This window comes from Nothoprocta perdicaria, unplaced genomic scaffold, assembly GCF_003342845.1.
Source record: "Nothoprocta perdicaria isolate Ctin4 unplaced genomic scaffold, notPer1 scaffold_16, whole genome shotgun sequence".
Taxonomy (NCBI): domain Eukaryota; kingdom Metazoa; phylum Chordata; class Aves; order Tinamiformes; family Tinamidae; genus Nothoprocta; species Nothoprocta perdicaria.
In genome coordinates, this window is record NW_020454760.1 from 5,979,227 (window position 1) to 6,000,572 (window position 21,346).

At 45.5% G+C, this 21,346-nt stretch overlaps 1 protein-coding gene across 1 annotated transcript in view; it reads right to left on the minus strand.

Moving 5' to 3' along the window:
• Positions 1–2,446: 2,446 nt before the first annotated feature.
• The window catches only part of USP14 (ubiquitin specific peptidase 14), a 19,114-nt gene continuing 214 nt past the window's right edge, over positions 2,447–21,346 (minus strand). The window contains exons 2-16 of the mRNA XM_026035371.1: positions 19,582–19,727; positions 18,912–18,944; positions 16,913–17,017; positions 15,396–15,499; positions 13,146–13,204; positions 11,166–11,296; positions 10,775–10,855; positions 9,940–10,019; positions 8,418–8,532; positions 6,848–6,913; positions 6,426–6,518; positions 5,394–5,522; positions 3,728–3,788; positions 3,162–3,269; positions 2,447–3,013 (exon numbers count right to left, since the gene is read on the minus strand). Of these exons, the coding sequence (XP_025891156.1) occupies positions 2,862–3,013; positions 3,162–3,269; positions 3,728–3,788; positions 5,394–5,522; positions 6,426–6,518; positions 6,848–6,913; positions 8,418–8,532; positions 9,940–10,019; positions 10,775–10,855; positions 11,166–11,296; positions 13,146–13,204; positions 15,396–15,499; positions 16,913–17,017; positions 18,912–18,944; positions 19,582–19,727 (1,463 nt within the window). The 3' untranslated portion in view covers positions 2,447–2,861. The remainder of the gene's footprint in view (positions 3,014–3,161; positions 3,270–3,727; positions 3,789–5,393; positions 5,523–6,425; positions 6,519–6,847; positions 6,914–8,417; positions 8,533–9,939; positions 10,020–10,774; positions 10,856–11,165; positions 11,297–13,145; positions 13,205–15,395; positions 15,500–16,912; positions 17,018–18,911; positions 18,945–19,581; positions 19,728–21,346) is intronic.

A 21,346-nucleotide genomic window follows, 5' to 3' on the forward strand; every position in this document is an offset into this window, starting at 1 on the left:
AGCCTCTGTGCAAGCCTGAGGCTGGGCAGGCTCTGGCATCGCCGCTGGCTTCGGGCTGGGTCTCGGCACGGACGGCGCTGCGGGCCGGGCATCTGCACAGCGCCAAGATGAACCTGGTTGTAGCTCAGCCTTGGGAAAACAGTATCTACTTCCAGTGGAAAAATGGTGTCCCGGAGTCTTCTGTCACAGTGAAGAACTGGTAACTTTTGGTCCTTGCTAGTCAATAACTGGGGGTGGGTTTTTATGTATGTTTTTAGTAATTGTTACCATCAGTCTGTGCATGAGCGTTTATGCCTGGGTCTGGACAAGCTCCTCGAGTAAAAGGGGGGCCCCTGTATTTTTCTGCCCCAGTTAATTACTGTGTGATGACTGACTTCAGGGTGAGGACAAAGCTCTTTGGTGGGCAGAAGCTCTTCCTCGTAGCAGGGTTTGTTTTCTCAAAAATCAAGTGTTGGGGATTTTTTTGTTGTTGTTTTTGTAGCGTTAAGTTGCAGCTGGCTGCAGTTGTTTCATGGTAAATTTTACTGCACGAAGCATCCTAATTTGTGGAATTCACCCTAATTATTGCACGGTGCAGCCCACTCTGTTCTGGCTGCTAAATCCCAGCTCTGGGGTTGCCCCGTGGCTCCCGGCGCTGGGTCCTGCCCGCAGACCTAGCGCTTGCATCCGGTTGTGCCCGCGTCGCCCTCCGGGTTGGAACAGTGAGAGCTTCAGCAAAAGCTGCCCTGGAGCCAGCGGGGAAGGAAGTGCTGGGAATGCCACACGTCCAACTGTATCTCATGCTGTAAGTACATGGGGTACTCGGAAGCAGGAAGATGAAAATGCGGAAAGTTTCTCATGAGCAGGTAGGTGAAACTCGAGTGCTTGATGCCAAGACCTTGCTGCAGAAATCAGGAGTGACCGGCCTGTGCAGCCAGAGCTCTTCAGTGCGATGTTAAATTGCCTGCCTTCAGTTTGAGCCTTGGCTGTGGAGGTTTGGGAAGGCCCATGTACAACGGGATCCGCTTGAGCCCCAAGGGAAGCTCTGCCCCACTTGAAGGAGGTGGGGGAGAGCGAGAAGCCGGTTCCAGGGCTGAAGGAAAAGGCGGCTCCCTGGTCAGTGCCTTGAGGCCGAGATAGCGGGCACGGCGGCGGGTGCCGTGGGGAGAGCGTGGGGCAGGTGCGAGTGCCCGGGGGCGCCTCACCCGGGGTGGGAACCAGAGCTGCCTCCCCCGCCTGCCCGGGGTGCGGATACGGGCAGCAGCTCAGCACGGGGCAATGGGCACCGCGAGAGGCGGACGGGACGGGGCAAGATTTTCTCTAGTACTGCTTCCCCTGGGGCATTTTTGAAGTACCAGTCATTTACTTATAATAACATTTTGTCCCATGCACCTTAAAATACAGTTACGATGTTTTTGGTTTTCTTTTTTTTGGATACAGGCACACGTGTATCTCGAAATGAGAAACAAGCATTTACAAAAATAAAGGGGAGAGAGGGAAGAAGTGCTTTAGGGGAAGGAAGAAGCGTGTTGGGCTTGTGGGTGGGTGCTGCTGTTTTTCCTTTGGTACCCAGGCTGGAGCAGCGTTACCGGCGGCTTCTTCCCTGGGGGCAGCCCAGGGCTGCAGGGAGACCGCAGTGGCCAGCGCTGGCCCCTTCCCTCCGGCCCCTTCCCTCGGGAGGGCTGGGAGAGGCAGCGCTCAGCAGGGAACAAGGAGCGGCTGGAAGGGCCGTGGAGGAGCAGCTCCTGCCCCCTCTTCTGCTGCTGCTGCTGCAAAGAAAGGGAGCGGGAAAGGCGCCATCCCCCTCCCATGGTGTACGTGGGCATGGATGTAGCGCAGAGGCCGCCTCGCAGGGGATAGAGAAACCTGCCTTTAAAATACAGGTGAGATGGGAAAAAAGAGCTCATTGTTCATGTCACCAAGTCACTGCCCGCAGGAAAAGGGTGTGCAGGGGAGGCAGAGCTCAGTTCCTCCTGCAGCCTGCAAGAAGATGCAACTTGGGGGAATGTGGACAGGCCGAGGGCCTGGGGCCTGTGCTAGAACTCAAGGCCTCGGGGCAGAGGCTGAACTGAACAAGGCAGTTACAGCCTCGTGGGGTCAGGCTCTAGTTAAAAGAAGCATCTTTTGTTTTAGCCTCTCCCTTGCTCCCTTCTGCGACAGGCCCAGGGGCAACAGACCAGAACTTACCCTAAGTGAAACTCAATTTTCCAGACTTGAGCTACCCCATTAAGACCTCAGTATAAGCAAAGGGCCACAACAGGAGCCTTAAAACTGGAGCTTCAGGACGATTAGGAATCTGCCACGGCTGCTTTGGGGCTCAGTAGTCCAGAGAGGCCCCCTCCTAACTGCACTAGCGAGACGGGACCATTTCTTAACGGAGACACAGTGTTACTGATCACAGTTTATTGCAAAGTCATGAAATGGCAGCAGCAGCAGAACAGACGCACGGGGCAGGGGAGGGCAGCCCTGCTCCTGGGCTGGGGCAGCCGCTCTGGGCTACGCACCGAGGTGGCCCCGTCGCCAAAAACGCTGCCCCCCGGCAAAGAGGGGAGAGCGCCCGGCCCGGGGCATAATCCATGCAGGGGCACAGCGGTGGGAGGAGGTCAGCAATAAATACGTGATGGCAGTGGGAGAGGAGGAGGCTCATTTAAAAAAAAAAATCATCTTCTGCGAGACATTAAAGCTACTTTCAGTATTGTCACTGCCCCCACGGGCAGCCCAGTCCAGCACTGACTAAGTGGTACATTGATCAGTTTTTAAACAACAACCCTCTTCACATGAAAAAGTCTGAACCAATTATGGATCCACTTGCTAAAGCCCCGGGGTTAGAGATCAGTAATCAACATTTATTTCACACCTCGGCCGCCTGCCCCGCCCGGCGGCTACTGCTCGGGCTCCTGCTCGGGCAGCTCGATGCGCCGGGGCCCGTAGAGCAGCACGTAGGCTATGTGCCAGTCGCCGCCGCCCGACAGCCGCAGGATGTCCTCGGGCGTCACGATGCTCACTTTGTCGTCATCAAACTTGATCCATTCATCTGCACCACAGCAAGGGCACGATGAGCCATTTACACACACACAAGCCAGGTGCTCACAGCCCCTGAGGGCCCCCCCCTTCACAGCCAGGTTCTTTCCCCAAATACTGCTTTTTTGTTTAGTTTTGGGGGCTGGGGGTTGTTTCTTTACCTTGTTTCCTTTTCACCCACGACACGTAATGCCCCGAGGAACTGGATCTGCCTTGATGCGTTAAAACCGCCTGCAGGTCGTAATAGCCGCAGTTGTTGGAGCCAGTGTCTGAGGGAGGGAAAAGGCGGCGTCAGGGAAGGGCCGCGGGGCTGGGACACGCAGGGAGTCTGGAAGCAGAGGCCGCGGCACCCGCAGACACCCACGCAGGGGACGCGAAGCGCCAGCCCCGGGGACAGGGCCCCCGCGCCCCCTAAGGAAGGGGAGAACCGGGCTCCGCCAGAGCCGGGCGCTGGGCAGGGAGCTGCGGGTCTGGCCCCGGCTCCCGGATCATCCTCTGCACCCCGGGAGTGGCCAGGGGTCCCGCTGCCTCCACGAGGGCGCAGCCCCCATGGCACAAACCCTCAGCTGGAACACTCGGGACAGACGGGATCTGCAAGGTGATTTCCACACAGCCTCTCCGTCCTTTCACTTCAGTGAGGTTTTGAAGATGGGTTTTTTATAGGGGACAGGGTACCTCGAACCATCCCTCCCCCAAGGTGGGGGTGTCTGCACCTCCCAGCACTCACCATCAGGAAAAGAAAACGGTTCATATTTCACTTCTTTCTGTGCACCGTCGCCTTTACTAGACTAGAAAAGAGAACACGACACATTAACACGGGCTGCTTTGGGAAAAGCTGCAGCACACCCACCCTACTGCCCAACTCTACGTTCTTCTGCAGATGTTCCTAAGCCCGGCCCTCCTGTAGTTCAAACAAGGTCTGCTGCAGCACTGCCAGGCGGCCCTAAGGCGAGCGAGGCAGCTCTTTAAAGCAAGGCTTTAAAGCCCCATGCGTGTGGGGCTCAGCTCCTGGGTTTGAAGATGAAAAGATCCTGCAATGGAAGCTTCACACCCAGAGCACGGGGCACAGGGCGGCATCCAGGCGGGTTTGGAAGATCTCCAGGGAAGGAGACTCCACAGCCTCCCTGGGCAGCCTGTGCCAGGACTCTGGCACCCTCACAGGAAAGATCCTTGTTAGGGACCTCCTAGCAGTGGAAGTAGCAACAACAGACTGCACGAGGCAGACGACAAGTGCCAATACCTTCGCCGTGTTCAACAGAGAATGAGAGGGGCTTGTGTCTGAAAGAGAGGTCTTATCCAAACCCCTCAACGACGCAGCCTAGAAAGAGGGCAGGGAAAGGCCATCGAACACGGGCCAAGACACTGGGGTTTGAGCCCCTTTCCTTTCCTTTCCTTTCCTTTCCTTCCTCCATCAGGAGTGTGCCAGTTTTCCAACACGTGAGCGAGGGCAGAGCCTTCCCCTGCAGGGGCAGCAGCGGCCGCTGGGGAGCGGAGTGGGGGGGCAGCTTTCCAGGCGTGGGGCAGCCCCACGGCCAGCTCCGCGGGCAGGGCCCGGGGCGGCCGCCTGGCGCCGCTCCCGTTTGTGGAGGGGTTGCCTCTTCCTCACGCGGCCGCGGCAAGAATCTGTCTCGTATCCATGAAAAGTACACAGGATAGAGATCTGCGCTCAATGCTCAGGAGCCTGAGTGCTGAGGGGAATGCAACACCTATGTAATGAACTTAACTTGATTTCTGAATGGAAAATGTACATATACGTATGCATTTCTATACAGATGCAATATAAAGAAAATCAGGAATACAGATGTGAGCATACATTAAATGCATATTTTAACACATGCAGATGTGAACTATCCATACTTTCTCCAGCTGAATTCTCAGGGCTGCAAACCTCCAGTTTATTCCCCAGGATTTCTGCGTCCCTAAGGAGGCGGCCGGGGCCGGGGTGGCTCCGAGCGGTGCCGCAGGGCGCTGCGCCCGGCCCTCCGGCAGCTCCAGCAGGGATCCCCCGGAGCCTCCCCGCGCTCTGCAGCGGGAGCGAGGAAACCGTTTCCGGGAAGAGGCTCAAAGGGGAACCTTTGGAACACTGACTGCAGTCAGCTGGTGTTTAAGGGCAGGGAACGTAAGCCAAGCGGCTTCCCGTTGCTCCGAAATACCAACACGTGAAACCGACCAGCGCTTCACACAAACACCCAATTCTGATTACAGCACAAAAAGGCTTCTGCAGGGATCTTCCTTTCTCCCCTGTCTTTTAATCTAGGCCACATTCCCTCTATGTCACCTTGTGGCCCGCGGTATCTGAGCACAGATTTGCTTACAATCATCTTAGGCGTGACTCTTACTTGGAATCAAACATTAACCAAAACAGCCAAGAAATTGCCACACGACTCACTCACATTCTTTGGTTGCTGATTTACTTTTTTGTCTTCTAGGTCCTTGAATTTTGATCGGTAGGAAACCATTTTTTCCTGAAGTTCTGGTGTACACAACTCGTACACATCCAACATAAGAGGAAATTTAACATCCTGGGAAGACAAAAGCATGGAGGTTATTAGCCTGGCCGGCATTCCACATGACAGCCCTCTTCCACTGCAAGGCACGTCGCCACGTGCTGTTAAATGCAACTAAATCACAGTTATGAGAACTCTGTCTACCCAAGTGCATAAAGTAGCACTTGCTGCCAGGACTTAACTGACGCCTTTTTACAGGGAATATCCAACTCGAGGTAAACAGAAACCATCTTTAATTGCTCCATTCAATCTAAACAGTTTCTCGAGTATCCGACGTACTTTCATTCCAGGAAAATACCCCCACACATCTAAGGGAACAAATGCAGGCGGAATACATGCTGTATACATGCAGAATGCCACGATATCCTCCTTGCACAGTCTTCTGGAACAGCCAAAATGCTTCAATTCTCTTGCTTGGCGAGGCCCAACGTCCTCCCGCCCGGCCCCGTCGGGCAGCCCCCGAGGCGGCAGAACTGGGGACACCTGAAACTGGTTCCAGCACCTGCCCGCGGCCGGACGGGCCCAGTAAAGCACCTTGCACACAAGTGCTGGTTAGCACAAACGGTTTCTGCCCCACTGCAGAGCACAGCAGCGCGGGGCAGTGAAAACAAGGTCCTCTCTTTAATTAAATATTCTCCACTGGTGAAACAGGATCCCTTCGGCGCCGCAGCAACTTAACTTCTCTCTCCAGACAATAAAAGGCCCTTCAGTTTGTTCTGGTACCACAACTGGTAGCCAGGCTGGTTCATACTCAACACAGAAACTCTACTCTTAATGCTCCTTAAGAGTAATATAAAAGCAAACACTCAAGTGCAGATAACCTGCAAGTAACTCATCATCTAGCTCTAAGAGATAAAAAAGATTGAAAAGCATAAAGATTAAACTCTGAACAGCTTAGGGTGGGAACATGTTACTCACCTTAAGAACTTTGGCATTCACAGATTCTTTCTCTTTGTAAAAAAATCTAACCATCTGAATAGTCAGATACGCCGGCAAGCGACTAATCTTAGACTGAAACAAAAACAGTGTAGAAAATGCTGTTATTTCAGATTCTCACGGATCATTTATACCTTAGACACTGGTCCTACTGAACTCGAGGCTATTCTTGGGGTATATTTATACTCAAACATATAAGAATACTTCAACTCCCATCCTGAAACTCTGCATAGTTGTGCGTTGCAAGAAATAAACTTGGACTTCTAGTATCCAATCACTTGGTCCTAGATACCTCGATGCTTTACAAACTAAGTCACAGGCTGTTCCCACAGTGACTTTGTCCTTTGGGGCAGAAAACCAACATGAGTGAAAAGAAACATAAAAACAGCAGCGGCACCACTCACAGATTTGATATAGAGTGCATCTCTCTGCAAGGTTGGAGACAGTTTGGTGATCTCCTCTTGAAGACGCTATAAATAAATAACATAAGTAAGATCTGCTGAACTTATAAAGCACAGAGCTCAAAGCAAACACAGCCTAGATGAACAAGGCACCACCCCAAGTCCCGCTCTGCCAGGCTATTCTACCTGCTGCCACCAGGCACTGCACTGTCCTGAACTTGGGAATTCCCTGGCAGGAAGAGCAGGCAGGTTGGTTTGCCCAGCTCCAAGGTCACTCACCATCCCCAACCCCACTGACAGTGTTTCTCTCTGCAAGAAACTTTATTCTGCTGCAAGAAAGCTGCACTTTGCAAGTGAAATATCTTAAGTGTCATAAAAAATACATTTTTTTATATATATATATATATATATGTATTTTCTTGCAACAGCAAGATTGGCACATTTCTTAACTCTCCTTTTATTCAGTTGGTCTTTGAAAAAGGAGACAGAGCAGCAAACAAGCAGCTCATGGTCATATTCTGCTGACAAACTTCCAAGGACCCTTCCAAACTCCGGGCACGACCGGCCTGGTTGTTATTGCTGTGATTCCCTCTCACTACCGACAGTCCAGCACAAGAATCCCGGAAGGCCTTTCCAGACCTGGAAGAGAGGTGCCTTTTTTCCCCACAGTGTTCATAGTTTGCTAGATTTACCTCTTCTAGCTCGCTTTTCCTTCAAAATTCTGCTATTAGCGACAGATGGGAGGCTTATCCAGAGCCAGGAAGCTGCTCCAAGCGTGTCCCAAAGAGCCCACTGCTTCCACCCCGCTGCTCCTAGTAGTGCTAATACTAGTAGTAGTAGTTAGTAGTAGCTAGTTAACTAGCAGTTAGTAGTGCTAATACTACTAGGGAGTTAGCGCTAATGCTCCAGTAACTGCTACAGGGAAGTCTCCTGTAGCTGCTCCTTCCCTTGCTACTTCAGATGCTCCAGAAAACATGAAAAATAAGAAATGCAAACGCAAACACAGCCCAGGGCCCCCCCGACTACTCTAAGAACTCCTATTCAAAGAGTCACAATAAAGATAACAATGTGCCCTGGAAAATTTCACACACACACAAAAACGCAAAATGAAAATTAAGCTTGTTTCATCACCTGTATTTCTTAAGAACTTAGCAATGAAAATGCCACCCTGTTGTAAAAGTGACGTCAGGGCTTTTTTTGGAACCAACTTCAGCACGCTTGAATCACAGGGCTGCTGCAATGTGCAGGGCCTGCCTGCTGAACAAGTAGATTCTGGTAAAATCTAAGCTGCAGCAAAGTGGCTTGCAGCTGGGTAACTGCATGTGGACACCCAGCCAGGGTCCAAAGCAAACAGAAAATGCTCTGTTAAAGTCTGCTTTTCACAAGTCATTTGCACTTCATTTCACCTTCTCTGCACAAAAAAAAAAAATTGAAAAGGATATGGAGCAAAGTTTGGAAAACAGATGCCTGTTCCAATTCAGAAATGGGAAAAAAACAGGCAGTTCAGAATGTCAATAAAACATATGGAAAACATATGGTATTAATTAAAGAATAATATATTGCATTGACTTACCAATTTCAGTCCTGTAAACAGGTATTTCACTTCTTGATTGATAAAGCAACTAAGCTGCAGCAGATTCTCCTTTCCTTTCGTCACCTCCTCCTCTTCAGCTTCCGTGCATTTCATGCTTGCCCGAGTTAAGGAAGACGGCGGCGTGGGCAGAGCGCGGCCGCCTCCCGGCCCAGGGCGCCGCTCCAGGTGGCTCCAGGGCCGCCCGCAGCTCCGGCTGCCTGCCCTGCTCTTCCAGCCCTGCTGCTGCGGCCGCCTCGCCTTCCCATTTCTTCAGAGCCTGAACAACCTCCCCCTTGATCAGGGCCTGGAGCATCTGCCCTGTGAGCAAAGGCTGAGGGAGCTGGGCCTGTTCAGCCTGGAGAAGAGAAGGCTGAGGGGGGACCTGATCAGCGTGTATAAATACCTCAAGGGAGGCAGTGAGGAGGAGGGGGCGGCCTCTTTTCAGTGGTGGGCAGGGATAGGACTAGAGGAAATGGCCACAAGCTGAGGCACCAAAAGTTCCACAGGAACTTAAGGAAACATTTCTTGACAGTGAGGGTGACAGAGCCCTGGCACAGGCTGCCCAGGGAGGCTCTGGAGTCTCCTTCTCTGGAGATCTTCCAAACCTGCCTGGATGCAGCCCTGTGCCCCGTGCTCTGGGTGACCCTGCGTGTGCAGGGGGGTTGGACTAGATGATCTCTGGAGGTCCCCTCCAACCTTAGGGATTCTGTGATCCTATGATTCTCATCTCTCCTCTCCTGTTTCAGGGGTTACAAACACCACAACACAGGGAGAGAGCGGAGGGCCTTGCCTCACCATTACCACTACGCTTTGAGATACACTGCCTCTTCTTAGGAGCTGACTCCTGTTTGAAAAGCACCAGGCTCACAGCATGATTCTTTCTGGAAAGCGACAGTCAGCTTAACAAGAACGAGGGTTTTGGGGTGGGAGGAGAGAGACTGAATAATCCTTGGGATGAGAAGTGTGCCACACGTTCATCTAGCGCACGTTCTCTTTGAAAATAAATAAATAAAAATCTCTTGCAAATCTTGCAAGTTGCCAGCTGAATTAATTTCTCACTGTCCTAACTGCATGTAGCAATTTTATTAAGAACTCCACCTTGTATCTTGTCATCCTTCATCCATGCTCTGGCACATGGGTAAGAGTATCAGCAGCATTTCCATAACTGGCTATTTGGGAAGAAAGATTATTAGAGAAGACATCTCCTTTTATTTGGATAAGCTATAAAATGTCTCAGCTTCTCTTAAGCAGATAACTGCTTCTCTGGGGAGGAAACCTGACACTTAAACTTCATATTTTTATTGCTGTAAATGTCCATCATCATTCCTCCTCCCTGAACCTTCCCCTCTCAAATCTGATCTTAGCTACAGCTCCTGTGTACTCCTGCAACACAACATCTCCCCTCTTCCCTAACAGGCACCTTTACTTTCTATGCTCTCTTGGATGGTGCTTTTCACTCTCCTGGCACCCAGTTCAGGTACCAAATCACAACCAGTATGTCTTGCCTTAGTGGTCAGGATACGCTGTTTCAAATTCAATGCTGAAGAACTGATCAATTAAACTCTTCTTTTTAGAAGCTCCTGCTGTAGCTCCAGAGTCTGTCTGTAAAACAAATTCTCTTATATTGTAACTTTAAACAACATTTAAGAACAGTCATCTTTACAAACAAAAAACGACCTGTTCTGATTCTTAAAATTCTTTAGTTCCTCTGAAAGTGAAATCCTTCACTTTCATATACTTCATTTTTTTCCTAGTTAATTTCTCAGTCACCTACCTCAAAGCATATGAGCAAGCGAGATTTTAATCAATTTTCTCCACCCCACCACAAGGTTGGACTGCACTCAACACTAAGACAGATTTATCAAATCCTTGTCACTGCCAAAAATCTCCAGATGACCAGTGTAGAGAAAAATAAAGAGATTCAGTCTGGTAAAGTCTTGGAAAAACTTAAAAAGGAGTCTCTCAGCAGGCTCCTTATGTCAGTTCTCTGTTTAAAACAGCATTGATGTAGCTAGGAATGCTGCAGCACAGGGATGCTTTTTCAGAAACAAGTTCTGCTGTGCTGAATTTGCAGCTTATCGGGGCCAGCTGCTGCACGTTCAGAGACCCCCCCAGCACGGTCCAAAACACGAAGAGCTGCCAGGCAAGGAGGCCCCGGCACGGGCTGCCTCGGGCCCATGCCCAAGCCCAGCTGACCCGGGGCAGACAGTACTGCACTGCAGCAGGCCATTTCACTCACTAGACCATAGAGACCCCATAAATATTTCAAAAAACTGACTACTGTAACCAGAACATGGGTGATTCCCGAGTATGGGTGGTGTGAATCTTAATTCTGGTTAGAGTAAGTCTAAAATTACCTCCATAACTGTATCACCTTCTATACCTTCCAGCTTCTGCTGTAGCACCCTCATCATCTGCACCCAGCACTCATTGGCATCCTAGCAAGGGAAGAGAACATTAATAAGTAGTATTAAAAACATTATCTTTGTTTTTGCAATATGAACGTTAAATGCAAGGATTCCTCAATGAAGAACTCCTTCCTACTCCAACACACATTTTTAAAGCTGGCACCTGAGATTACATTCAACTTTTCTACACAATACAAAAGCAAACACGTTTCTGGGATAAAAAGGATCATTCACTTTCACAAGGGGAAGAGATTTTTAACATAATCTCACCTTCCAACACAATATTTTCAATAATTTCATACTTTATTTTCAAACCATAAACTAAGTTAGAAATCTTTACCTGTTGAAGGTACTGGCCTTGATCTCCTTTCTCTGCAAACTGGGGGAAGGCCATATGTAAAAACTGCAGGAGAATGATAGGTGGGATACTGGAGGAAGTTTTATCCATGGAATCAAACAAGTCTCTAAGAGCTTAAAGAAAAAGTAAGTGAATGTTTTGAGAAGTGGAAAAATAATGAAAACATAGCAGGAAGTTTTCTTTTTTCTTTTTTTTTAAAGTTGTAAGATGGCAGCAACATTCAAAGAATGGAGCATTAGCGGTTTCAAATGCCATCTTTGCACAAGAGGGCTGAGTTTGCACCTAAAGTCTCATCCGGGAACACAACTTTGCAAGTGTAAAGATGACAATTCTGACCGGCTGGCACATGGTGCCTTGTCTTTCCTGGCTGCTAACAACAACAACACATTTTTTAAGGTCTTACGATTTCATTTCAAACACATCTGAGGAACAATATTGTTACAACAGGACTACACCTAGAGAAAACAGAACGCACCCACAATTCATCCATTAGAGCAGCTTAAGCTTCCCCTATTGCTGGAAAAACACCTTGTGTTCTTGCCAAAAAAAGTCCCTGGAGAGCACTCACGCTTACTTGAACACAAGTACGTGTACGCACACACGCGGGCAGTTCGGAGCTGGGTGCCATGCCATGAACGTGCCCCACAGCGTGACGATGCACGGGCCTTCGCGCTGCCACCCGTGGCTTTCCTACTCACACGACAGCCTTTTACAGCCACAAAGCACTTCAGAGACATCTGTTAACCCTCCCAACAGCCCTGTGAGGTAGGCAACGGTCTGCATGGTCACTGATTTACAAGTGGGGACACTAGGGAATGAAACTCAAACTAGGGGATATGGGAAAGACTGCAAGGAACCAAGGTCAGTTCCTCTCCTCATGATACATCTTCAACACTGAAGAGGGACAACCGGTATGACACAGCCATTAAAAAAAATGCCATAAGTGTCATGCAGGAGGTCTTGATCAGCTCAGCACCAAAGGGTTAGGAATCTCAGTTCTTAAGACATGAGGACTCCTAAGAAGCAGAGCTGTCACCTTAAAAAGAAAGCAGGGGACACAAAATAAAGGCAGTGGGAAGGGGAGGGCAGGCATGGTTGTAGAGAGTAACCATTGAACTTACCGCCCCAAAATTCGATCAGCAGGCATACCCACAAACTGGACCTTTCCTTCCTGATACTGTTTTGTTTTTCCTTAAATGGACTGGTAGAAATCCCAGTGTCCTGGCCCAGCATCTTAGTGGGGCAGTGAAATAGAGTGAAAAAAAGAAAAAGTGGACAAGTAGCACCCTTGTTCAAGTGGAAGGGGTCTAACTTGAGCCCTAGTTAGCGCCTGCAAACACGGGGCCATCGGGAGCTCCCACGTCGTGGGCACCCAGATCACCACAACAAGGAGCAACTTTCCTGGTGAAGAGGCAACTTCCTTTTGCATTCATGAAACCTGACTCCTTGGGGCAAAGGCTAAGACAAGTGATAAGGCATCAGCTGTCATCTTAATAATGCTCAGCCAGATAAAATATATTAAAAAATACCTGTGACTATGGACTCTGCAGTATAGTGTTAGCTCATCATTACGTGAAACAAAGAACAGCTCGTGAAAATACTTCTAAATAAACCAGATCTATTGAGAAATGGAGGAGCTTGCTTTAGAGGGTTCCAATTCCTCTATGTCCACAGGCAAAACACAGATGTGGATGTTAAATGTTCCCATCTAAATCATACCCAAGTATCACCTCCTCTAGCATGCAGCTAGGAAACACACAGCACAGAGAAGTGTCCTCCCAGCCATGGTCAGGCGAACCTTTAAAGGTACTAGCAACAGAGTAAAATGAGTCCTCCAGAGCTAGCACATCCAAAATTCCCAAGATAGATGTGCTAAAAATATATATACAAATAGCATTGAGTAAAACTTCCATCTCCAATTAGTAGGAAATTACACACAGTCTAAAAACCCTCCACACCAACCTGCAGTAATGTACTGAGCAGAGGCCATTTCTCCTGAAGCTCTTAAGGCACCACCATACCTACAAGAGATGAAAAATAATTCCCAGACAATTAAACTAAGTCATGTTTTTAAGCCATAAAGAAAGGAGGTAGCCAGATTATTAAAAAAAAAAACCCACACCAGAATAAAACAATCACTGAGTAACTGAAGTCAACATTTGCTCCTACTCACACCAAAATACTAGTTCTTCCACAAATATTGCATGGAAAAAAACCCTGTCTTGAGGCAATAAATAACATGCAAACCGAGAAGCCTGGGTTGGGATGCATCTCTGCTGCTTTCCAACCTGCTTGCCCCAAAAATGCAACCTACTAAAAAAAAGAAAAAAAAAAAAGGAAAAAAAAAAAAAAAAGAAAAAAGGAGAGAAAGAGGGAAAAGAGAAAAAGTCTGAGGAAAAAAAGGCAACAAAAGCTACCTCATTTGTGAAATATCTGCCACAAGCTCTTCAAAGAGACACAGAAAACACTTTCTAGCAAAGGTTGTGGGCAAAATACACAGAAATAGGAGGCAACTCTCCACTCACCTTAGCAGCAGCAAAACAAAGAGAGGTGAGGTACTTCCCACACTGAGGAAGCGTGGGAGCCCACTCCTATTACCTGATCTCACCACTCCTTCCAAATGGTTTCTTTTTTCTTTATTTGACACCTGCCTGAGGAGCTGGTGACTTTGTCAAAGCCTTCAAGCAAGAGGAGGATCTCAAGCCTTCTTTAATTTCAGATTGAATGCAAAATATTTTTCCCATTTTTATTAAATTCACCTTATTCTGTTTATGGCTGGAGGATGAGCAGACAACTCTCCCCCATCTCATGCTATCAAAACAGTAATACCCCTGGAGAAACTAACAGAGCAGCTGAAAAGAAATAAAAATAATAATTGTATGCTTCCCCATTCCAAATCATGCGTTTCTCTCCCGCTGCATTTAATCCCACTGCATTTAATCCCACTCTTCCAGTTTGGCCATTGGGCAAATAAAGGCCCGATCTTGTACTGCAGTGTGCTGGTTTTATAGGGTACATCTTGGCATTTGGCACATTCATAAAATAAGTCTGTCAAATATCTTAATTCAATTCAAAAACTTAAGAGCTCTAACTTAAATAGAACTACACAGGTTTTCCTAAACTGACAACACTGGAGATAAAAAAAAAAAAAAAAAAAAAAGAGCTCTAAAATACAGAGCTTCAGTACTCTACAAAACGGATCTCTATGCTGATAAATCTGCTGGCAGAATTTAAACCAGCAAGGTTCACTTGTTAACAGAATGAAGAAAAACTTTACGTACTTTAGCAACTAGTGTTTGTGACATCCAGAAAACCCAGCTGGATAACAGGGCATCAGGAAAGCAGGGCAGATGCCTAGGTGAGTCCACGAGCAATGCCTGCAGTGCTTCACCTAGTCCTCATAGGTTTTAAAACACTGATGGTTTTCTCATTATGCTTCACTTGGAAGCTTCACAAGTTCAGGGGCATATTTACATGTTTTTTTTTCTGTTTCCTTTGATCTTTACATATTTAGCACAGGTTTCTTAAGGATTGCTCTCAAAAAAAAATCCACCTTTCATTTCAGAATAAGGGGAAAAAATCAGAAAAGTTATTCTATCATCACACCTAATTAAACAGATTTTAATCAGCGTATCTTCTGTTCCCTCCACATCCACAGGCCCTGCAGCTTCTTCCAGATCTCTGCCACAGCAACACCTGGGGCTCTATCCCACAGCTTCCTTCCCTGTCCCAACTACCGGATGTCCAATCACCTTAGCATTTCATAGCTGAAAATGTGTTATGCCAAAGAGCTATGGAAAAAAAATCATCTTTAAAGGAACAGCACTCTCAGACGGTACTTTCTATAGCAGACCCTACAGGAGGATGCCAGAAAACAGGGTTAAGAGTTCAGCAGCTTAAGTATTTTAAACAGGTCTTGATAAGAATTAATTCTTAAAACTGTGTGAAACTACATCCCTCTACTAAAAATCTAGTTAAAATATATATACAAAAGTTATATATATCTATTAGTTATATATATACACATTAGTATTAAAAGACTATATATGAAAAGACTACTACAGCCATAGGATGAACTTTGGGGGAGTGTTACATCAATCTGCAACAGATACATTAGAGCATTATGTTAAGTGGAAACAACATAGAGATGACTACTGCACAAAAATGTCTGTTTTGTGAGCTAAAGAGTGGCATTTTTACACCAAATCATACCTTTTAAGGGCCTCTTTCACTTCTGGCACAGAGCGGATACACTGAACCGTGGCATTCATGTAGCAAGTGTTGCCAAGGTTCGTCAGGCCACACGGCAATTCCATCTACCAAAACAAATACAAGGGGGCTTGAAGGTCAGAGAGACGTGTACCTGTTTTTGTGCAAGTACCACAATTTGACACCGATCTGGCAGAAAGGAAATGATCTGAGATGCCCAAAACCTGGCACATGCCATCAAACTTCATTTTATGCAGCTTTCCAAATCTGTTCACCACTCGGTGCTTCTAAAGGACATTCAGGAATGCTTTGTGTTACTTCTGGGCACGTTCAGCTTAATGAGCATATTCCTCAAGCAGGCAGCCATTCAGAAAGTTCAATTAAAACCTCATTCAAGTTTTGACCTTAAGATGAAGCCTTACGTGAAATTTCCACATGAACACGTTTGTAGGCAACGCTGCTGTTTTAATTAAAATCTGTTTTCAGAAGAACTCGGAATGGGCTGAAGTTCAATTAGAAACAAAAAGCATTATTTAAACTTCCCTCAAAAGTCAGCAACAGATCCATCTTATCTTTTGGAACAGCTTAGGAATTGCTAAAATTTTGATCAGTGTGAAGGCCAAATAACAATTATAATAACCAGTTTCAGAAATAAATATAATTTTTTTTGTAAAAAGCCCTATATTTGAGCACTTGCCAGTTATTAAAAGAAAAAAAAATGAAATAGAAGCAGGACAGCGTATCAAAAATCACTGAATTATTTTACAAAGGGAGAATTAATTTAGCTGTGCAGCCCACTTTTAATGCACATACACAGTACAGATACTTAAATTCCAATATATCAAAAGCTGGAATTAGAGAAATGCACTGCGACTATTCAAAAGGGGATCTGACACTGAATTATCCCTTATTTTTGCCTCACAGTTAACTCGGTCTACATAAAGGTTCATCTCAAAATACAAGACTATCCCCACCTGCTGATGGCATAGAAAGTATTAAACACTGAAGCAAATAAACAGTCCAAAGCTACAAAACCATTTTCAACAAACCTGTGTAAACGAATTATTGCTCTGAAAGCACAATAAAGAGAGATAAAAACACAAAGCCAGGCACACCGAGCCAGCCTCAGTTTCCCTTCACAGCTGTAGATGAGTCAGAAAAAAATTCTGCTCATCTAAGAGTCAATATTCAGCCAGAGTTCAGGACATTAATGGACAGCCAGGGCAAGAAAAAGGTTGTCTTTGAAAGCATTAGCAATGCCATTTTTTAGACAATTTACTGTCTGCTTTAAAAACAACAATAATAGTATTAGTTATATGAGTTACAAGTTAAACTCCAGTCTTGTCATCACTGTTAACAAGTGGGTCTTCAGTGTAAATCTGTTTTTGTTTAAGAAACTGTAAACGCTAAACAAACAATTTTAAACTCCACTCTTAAGCAACTGCAAATAATTGACAAGTATTTAAAAACAGGACATTATTCCAGGATTTACAAGAGACTTAAGTTTCGTATATGCTTACAGCTGAAGCTAACTGCTCCTCTGTCATGTCTTCTACAAAGACAGGTCGGGAAACAGGCTCTTCTGGAAGTGCATCTGCAGAACCCATCATTAACAAAGTCATCCCCTGGAAACACAGTCAAAGTAGCGGTTATTACGTAAGGACAATTGTTGCCTTAAAAATAAACAGATCTATAACAGCACACGTATTTCCCCAGAGATGGGCAAGATCTTTTTCTTAAGTTCACAGAATTGACATTGCTATGCCATTTCTTAAGACTACACTGTTCTAAAAACTAAACAAAGATGAAGTCAGTACATCAACATGACTTTAAAAAAGTCCCTGTTATCTTCTGATATCTATTCCGATTATCTATCTGATCTCCAATCAGGAATAATTTAACAATCACAAATATCTTTTTGCAAAATTTTCAGGCAAGCTCCATTCTTGATGGACCATGAGGGATCAACTAGCTTAGAGCCTTCAGTGCAAACACTCTTCCTTCCCATTTAAAAGCTACCTTAGAACCAAAGGCAACTTGGCAGTCATCTTCCAATTTAGAAATAAAGTTGCAAAGTTTGAAAAGTTTCCAGTTATCAAATTTGGAATTCTCAAAAAAAAAAAAAAAAAAGACTCATTTTTGACCAAAGGAAGGTAGGGCAATGTTTCAGGGGAATGCTGGTGAAAGCAGGACCGCAGCTCTGAGTTTGAAATGGCTTTTTCACTGAAAAAGCACATGGGAAAGGGAAGTGTCATCCTTTGGTCTAGCAAGTTCTAAGGACCTGAAACTAAACAAAAAAATAACTACACAAATTAACCAAAACAGCCAAGTTGGTTTAGGCACAAGGGCAAGAAACCATTCAGAAGTAAATAAATAACATCATGTTATCGTACTTCCTCCGCGAGCAAATTTCCTCCTCTAACAGAAAGGAGTTGACAGCATTCAAGAGGAATGCTTCCACATGGCTTTCCCATCCAAGGGGAAGAAAATACCTGCTGATCTTTGAAAATACAGCACTAAGGAAAAGGGACCATCTGATAATAGACAGAAATTGCTGGGAAAGTGCAATTAAATCCCCTAAAGTTGCAAACACATTATTAAGATGATAAAGGCAGCAACTAGCATTAGGGTATGCAGGAAAGGGCAGGAATATCATGTACTGGGGCTTCTGCAGAATGACTTTCCTACAAGAGCTGCAGTTTATTGCTACGGGCTGCTAAGAGATGCTGAGGATCTAGCTACAAAGGTAAGAGCCATGCAAACTAGCTCCACTGGCTCTAATAAAGAACTGAAGTGAAACCTGTACCAGAGTTATGAGGTTCCTACAGAAATAAAAATGATCAAAAGGGAAAAAAATACAAAGAAGTTCTTTGTGGTTCCCAGTCACAACACCACAAAGGCAAGGAACACACATACACCTCTATTTTGTGTTTTCTTTTTGAACTATTAAGGCCTATGAATAAATAACTACCAGTAATGGTTAGTCTTTAGACAAATCTATTTAACATGTCAGAAGGAATCTCACTGGGCTGATACAAAGGGAAATGGGCAGACCTGTATTTTCCAACATTCCTAATGCAATGGTTTTCCACACTGAAGGAGTAGGAGTGCAATGGACTACAGAGGGGGACTAAATTCACAAGCTCCAAGTAACGCTGCAGGTTGGACTAGATGATCCCTAAAGGTCTTTTCCAGCCTTAAGGACTCCATGACTCTAACGTGTCTAGCTATTATGGTCATAGAGAGACTGCACAGATGAACTGCTGTCTTAAACCAGCGCAACACTTTAGTATGAAAAATAAACTCAAAACACTTTAGGAAGATGTTGCTGCAATAGTGAAGGCTTCATATAAGTGCATAGGTATGACAACCACACAACAAAATTATTTGTCATCGAAGTCTTGACTTTTAAAAAATAACTACTAACTCAAATGGGAATAGCAACAAAACCATATTCTTGTTTAAATCCCCAAATAAAAAAATCAAACTAGTAAAACTTAATTATTCCACAACACTTACATTCTTTATTTTTATGTTCCCCCAGTCATCATCCTATATTTGAAGTGAAATAAAAGACAAGTTAGTTTTCTTACAGTAAAAAGTGAATGTTTCCATTAATAATGATCACATATTTAGAAATATACAATCATGTTCCAAAAAAGACTCTACAATATTGAATTATGAACACATTATGAAGTTCTCTCTGACAAGTGGTCCTAAGTCATCTTTTCAAGGCGGTTCTCCACGTATTAACATTGCTGAGACATAAACAACTTTTTTCCACAGAAAAGTTGTCCATATTCCATTATACTAAGATACGGCTTCAGCAAAGAAATGCCAGAGAACTGTCATGTCTGCTTTGTTCTCACTGGCCTGCAACCCACAAACCTTTCTTAAATAAGATTCTGAACATTAAAAACCAAACTCAACAAAACAGAAACACCAAACAGAGTAAAGTTTGGTACAAAACAGAAAAAGAGTTTTAAAATAGCAGTCTGCATCTCCAATCACTTATCCACAGATTTTTACCAGTGCTTTCTAGTGGTAAGCACTAGCCCATACAGAATACCTTCTGTAGGCAGTTTAATACGTACTATTAAAGATCACCTAGAGAAACACTCTGACTTACTGTTACCATTAGTTATAACTGTAACAGAGTGGGAAATAGTAACCAGACGTGAGCATCTACCTTTAGAGTTCCTCCTTTAACCATAACCTTCTGCCTAGCTGGCTGAACTCCGGTCAGTGCAAACAGCTGAGCTTTGAAGACCATCGGAGGTTCGTCAGTGTTAAGCTCCACGCCATCGAATTTCTCTTTTCCCCATTTCACGTTAACTGCAAACAAAGTAGTTGGAAACTGGATTATTTCCTAACATACAAAAATGTAAATCCTAAAATTAAATTAACATTTTAAATTCCAGACTTTATCCCATTCAATTTTCCATTCTAAAACTTGTCAGTGATCAAGTTAAGTTGCACCTTTATGGTAAAGTGTCTTGGCTATCAGAATATAATGTTCTCAAAGCAATGTATATACTGAAAAAATACTTTGCAAGCAACAAATGCATAAAACAGAAGCAGATATCCTTGAAACTAATCTTCACAACAGCAGTTAGAAAATTTGCTCTCTTGGCACTGCTAATTGCAACCAAATTTCTGAAGCAAATTCAGCTGCATGTTTTCATTTATGTTTTCCATAACATTTCCGTTCTGCTTCAATAACAAATTCTGTTCCTTAAATGCAAAGTTACTGTTTGACACCTGTAGTTTCAGCTACTGGTATTATTTACATGAAGGTACATGAGCATTAAGCATTAATCCATGCATTAAGGCTCCATAAAACTAGACATCTCCTGCCTTTCCTTAATAGAACATTAACTTTACGGGGCCCCTACCAAACTGACTGCTCTTACACTCTTCTCTTTTCATGCTGTTGACACTAATAATGGGGTACGTTTAAGTCACACACAGGGACAACCACCTGCCAGAGGCTCCCAAAGCCCTTTCCCCCTTGAAGGGTGCAGGGCTGGAATCAGGAGCTCCAACAAACTCCGCAAGTGGCATCACCAGCAGAAACGTTGGGCAGGAGGACACAGTCACATACTGACTTTGATGAAGCTGTTAGTAACCAAGGGCAGGCAAACAATTCTAGGATAAAGAGCATTTTATTAAGGAATCATTTTTAAGTCTTCAGCCTTTTCCAGCTGTGCTCATAGGCCCAAAAGGCCACTTTACCAGCTGCAGCTTTGCTGAAAAGCTACAATAAATGCCTGGGCCAAGTTCATTACAAATGGTAAAAATGCCATGCTTGCCAAAGCCACGTGCTTCCTCTTGCCCGTACTTCTGTTTTCAGTAAATCTACAAGGGTGTACAACAGATTTTTTTCTCCATTAAAAATTCTTAGAAGCTGTCATTAAAAAACACCTAGAAAGGTTAAGATTTCAGGTGTATGCATCACTTGGGGAGGAAAATAAAAAAGAATAACCAAGATTTAGCCTAAATTATTAGCTGGCTGAAAGCACGCCAGTATTTCTATCAGAAAGCTCCCTTTGATTTTCCTAACCTTTCGGGTTGTTTTAACACATTTAACACCATCATTTTCAGTTCCCATTTCCTTGGCAGCCAAGCCATGGGGCTCCTGGACGAGCCTGTGGCAAACACCAGGCTTTGGTTTTTGGGACCCACTAACACTGCACTGAACACGCACGGGAGCGAGGGGGGTTTAGCCCATACCCTCCCTGCTCCCGAAAATGGGTGAGCGGGAATGCCCCCGCTCCCGAGATCACCACTGAAACTCCCAGAAGTTTCCAAAAGAAGAGCGGGAAGGGAGTTGGAGCAAAACAGAGGGAACAGAAAAGCGGAGGGCAGCGCGGCCGGGCCTGGCCGCCGGGGGCTGGGGAAGGCTCTTTGCCGAGCGCCCGGGCCCCGCGGGCGCAGCTCAGCTCCGCGCCGCT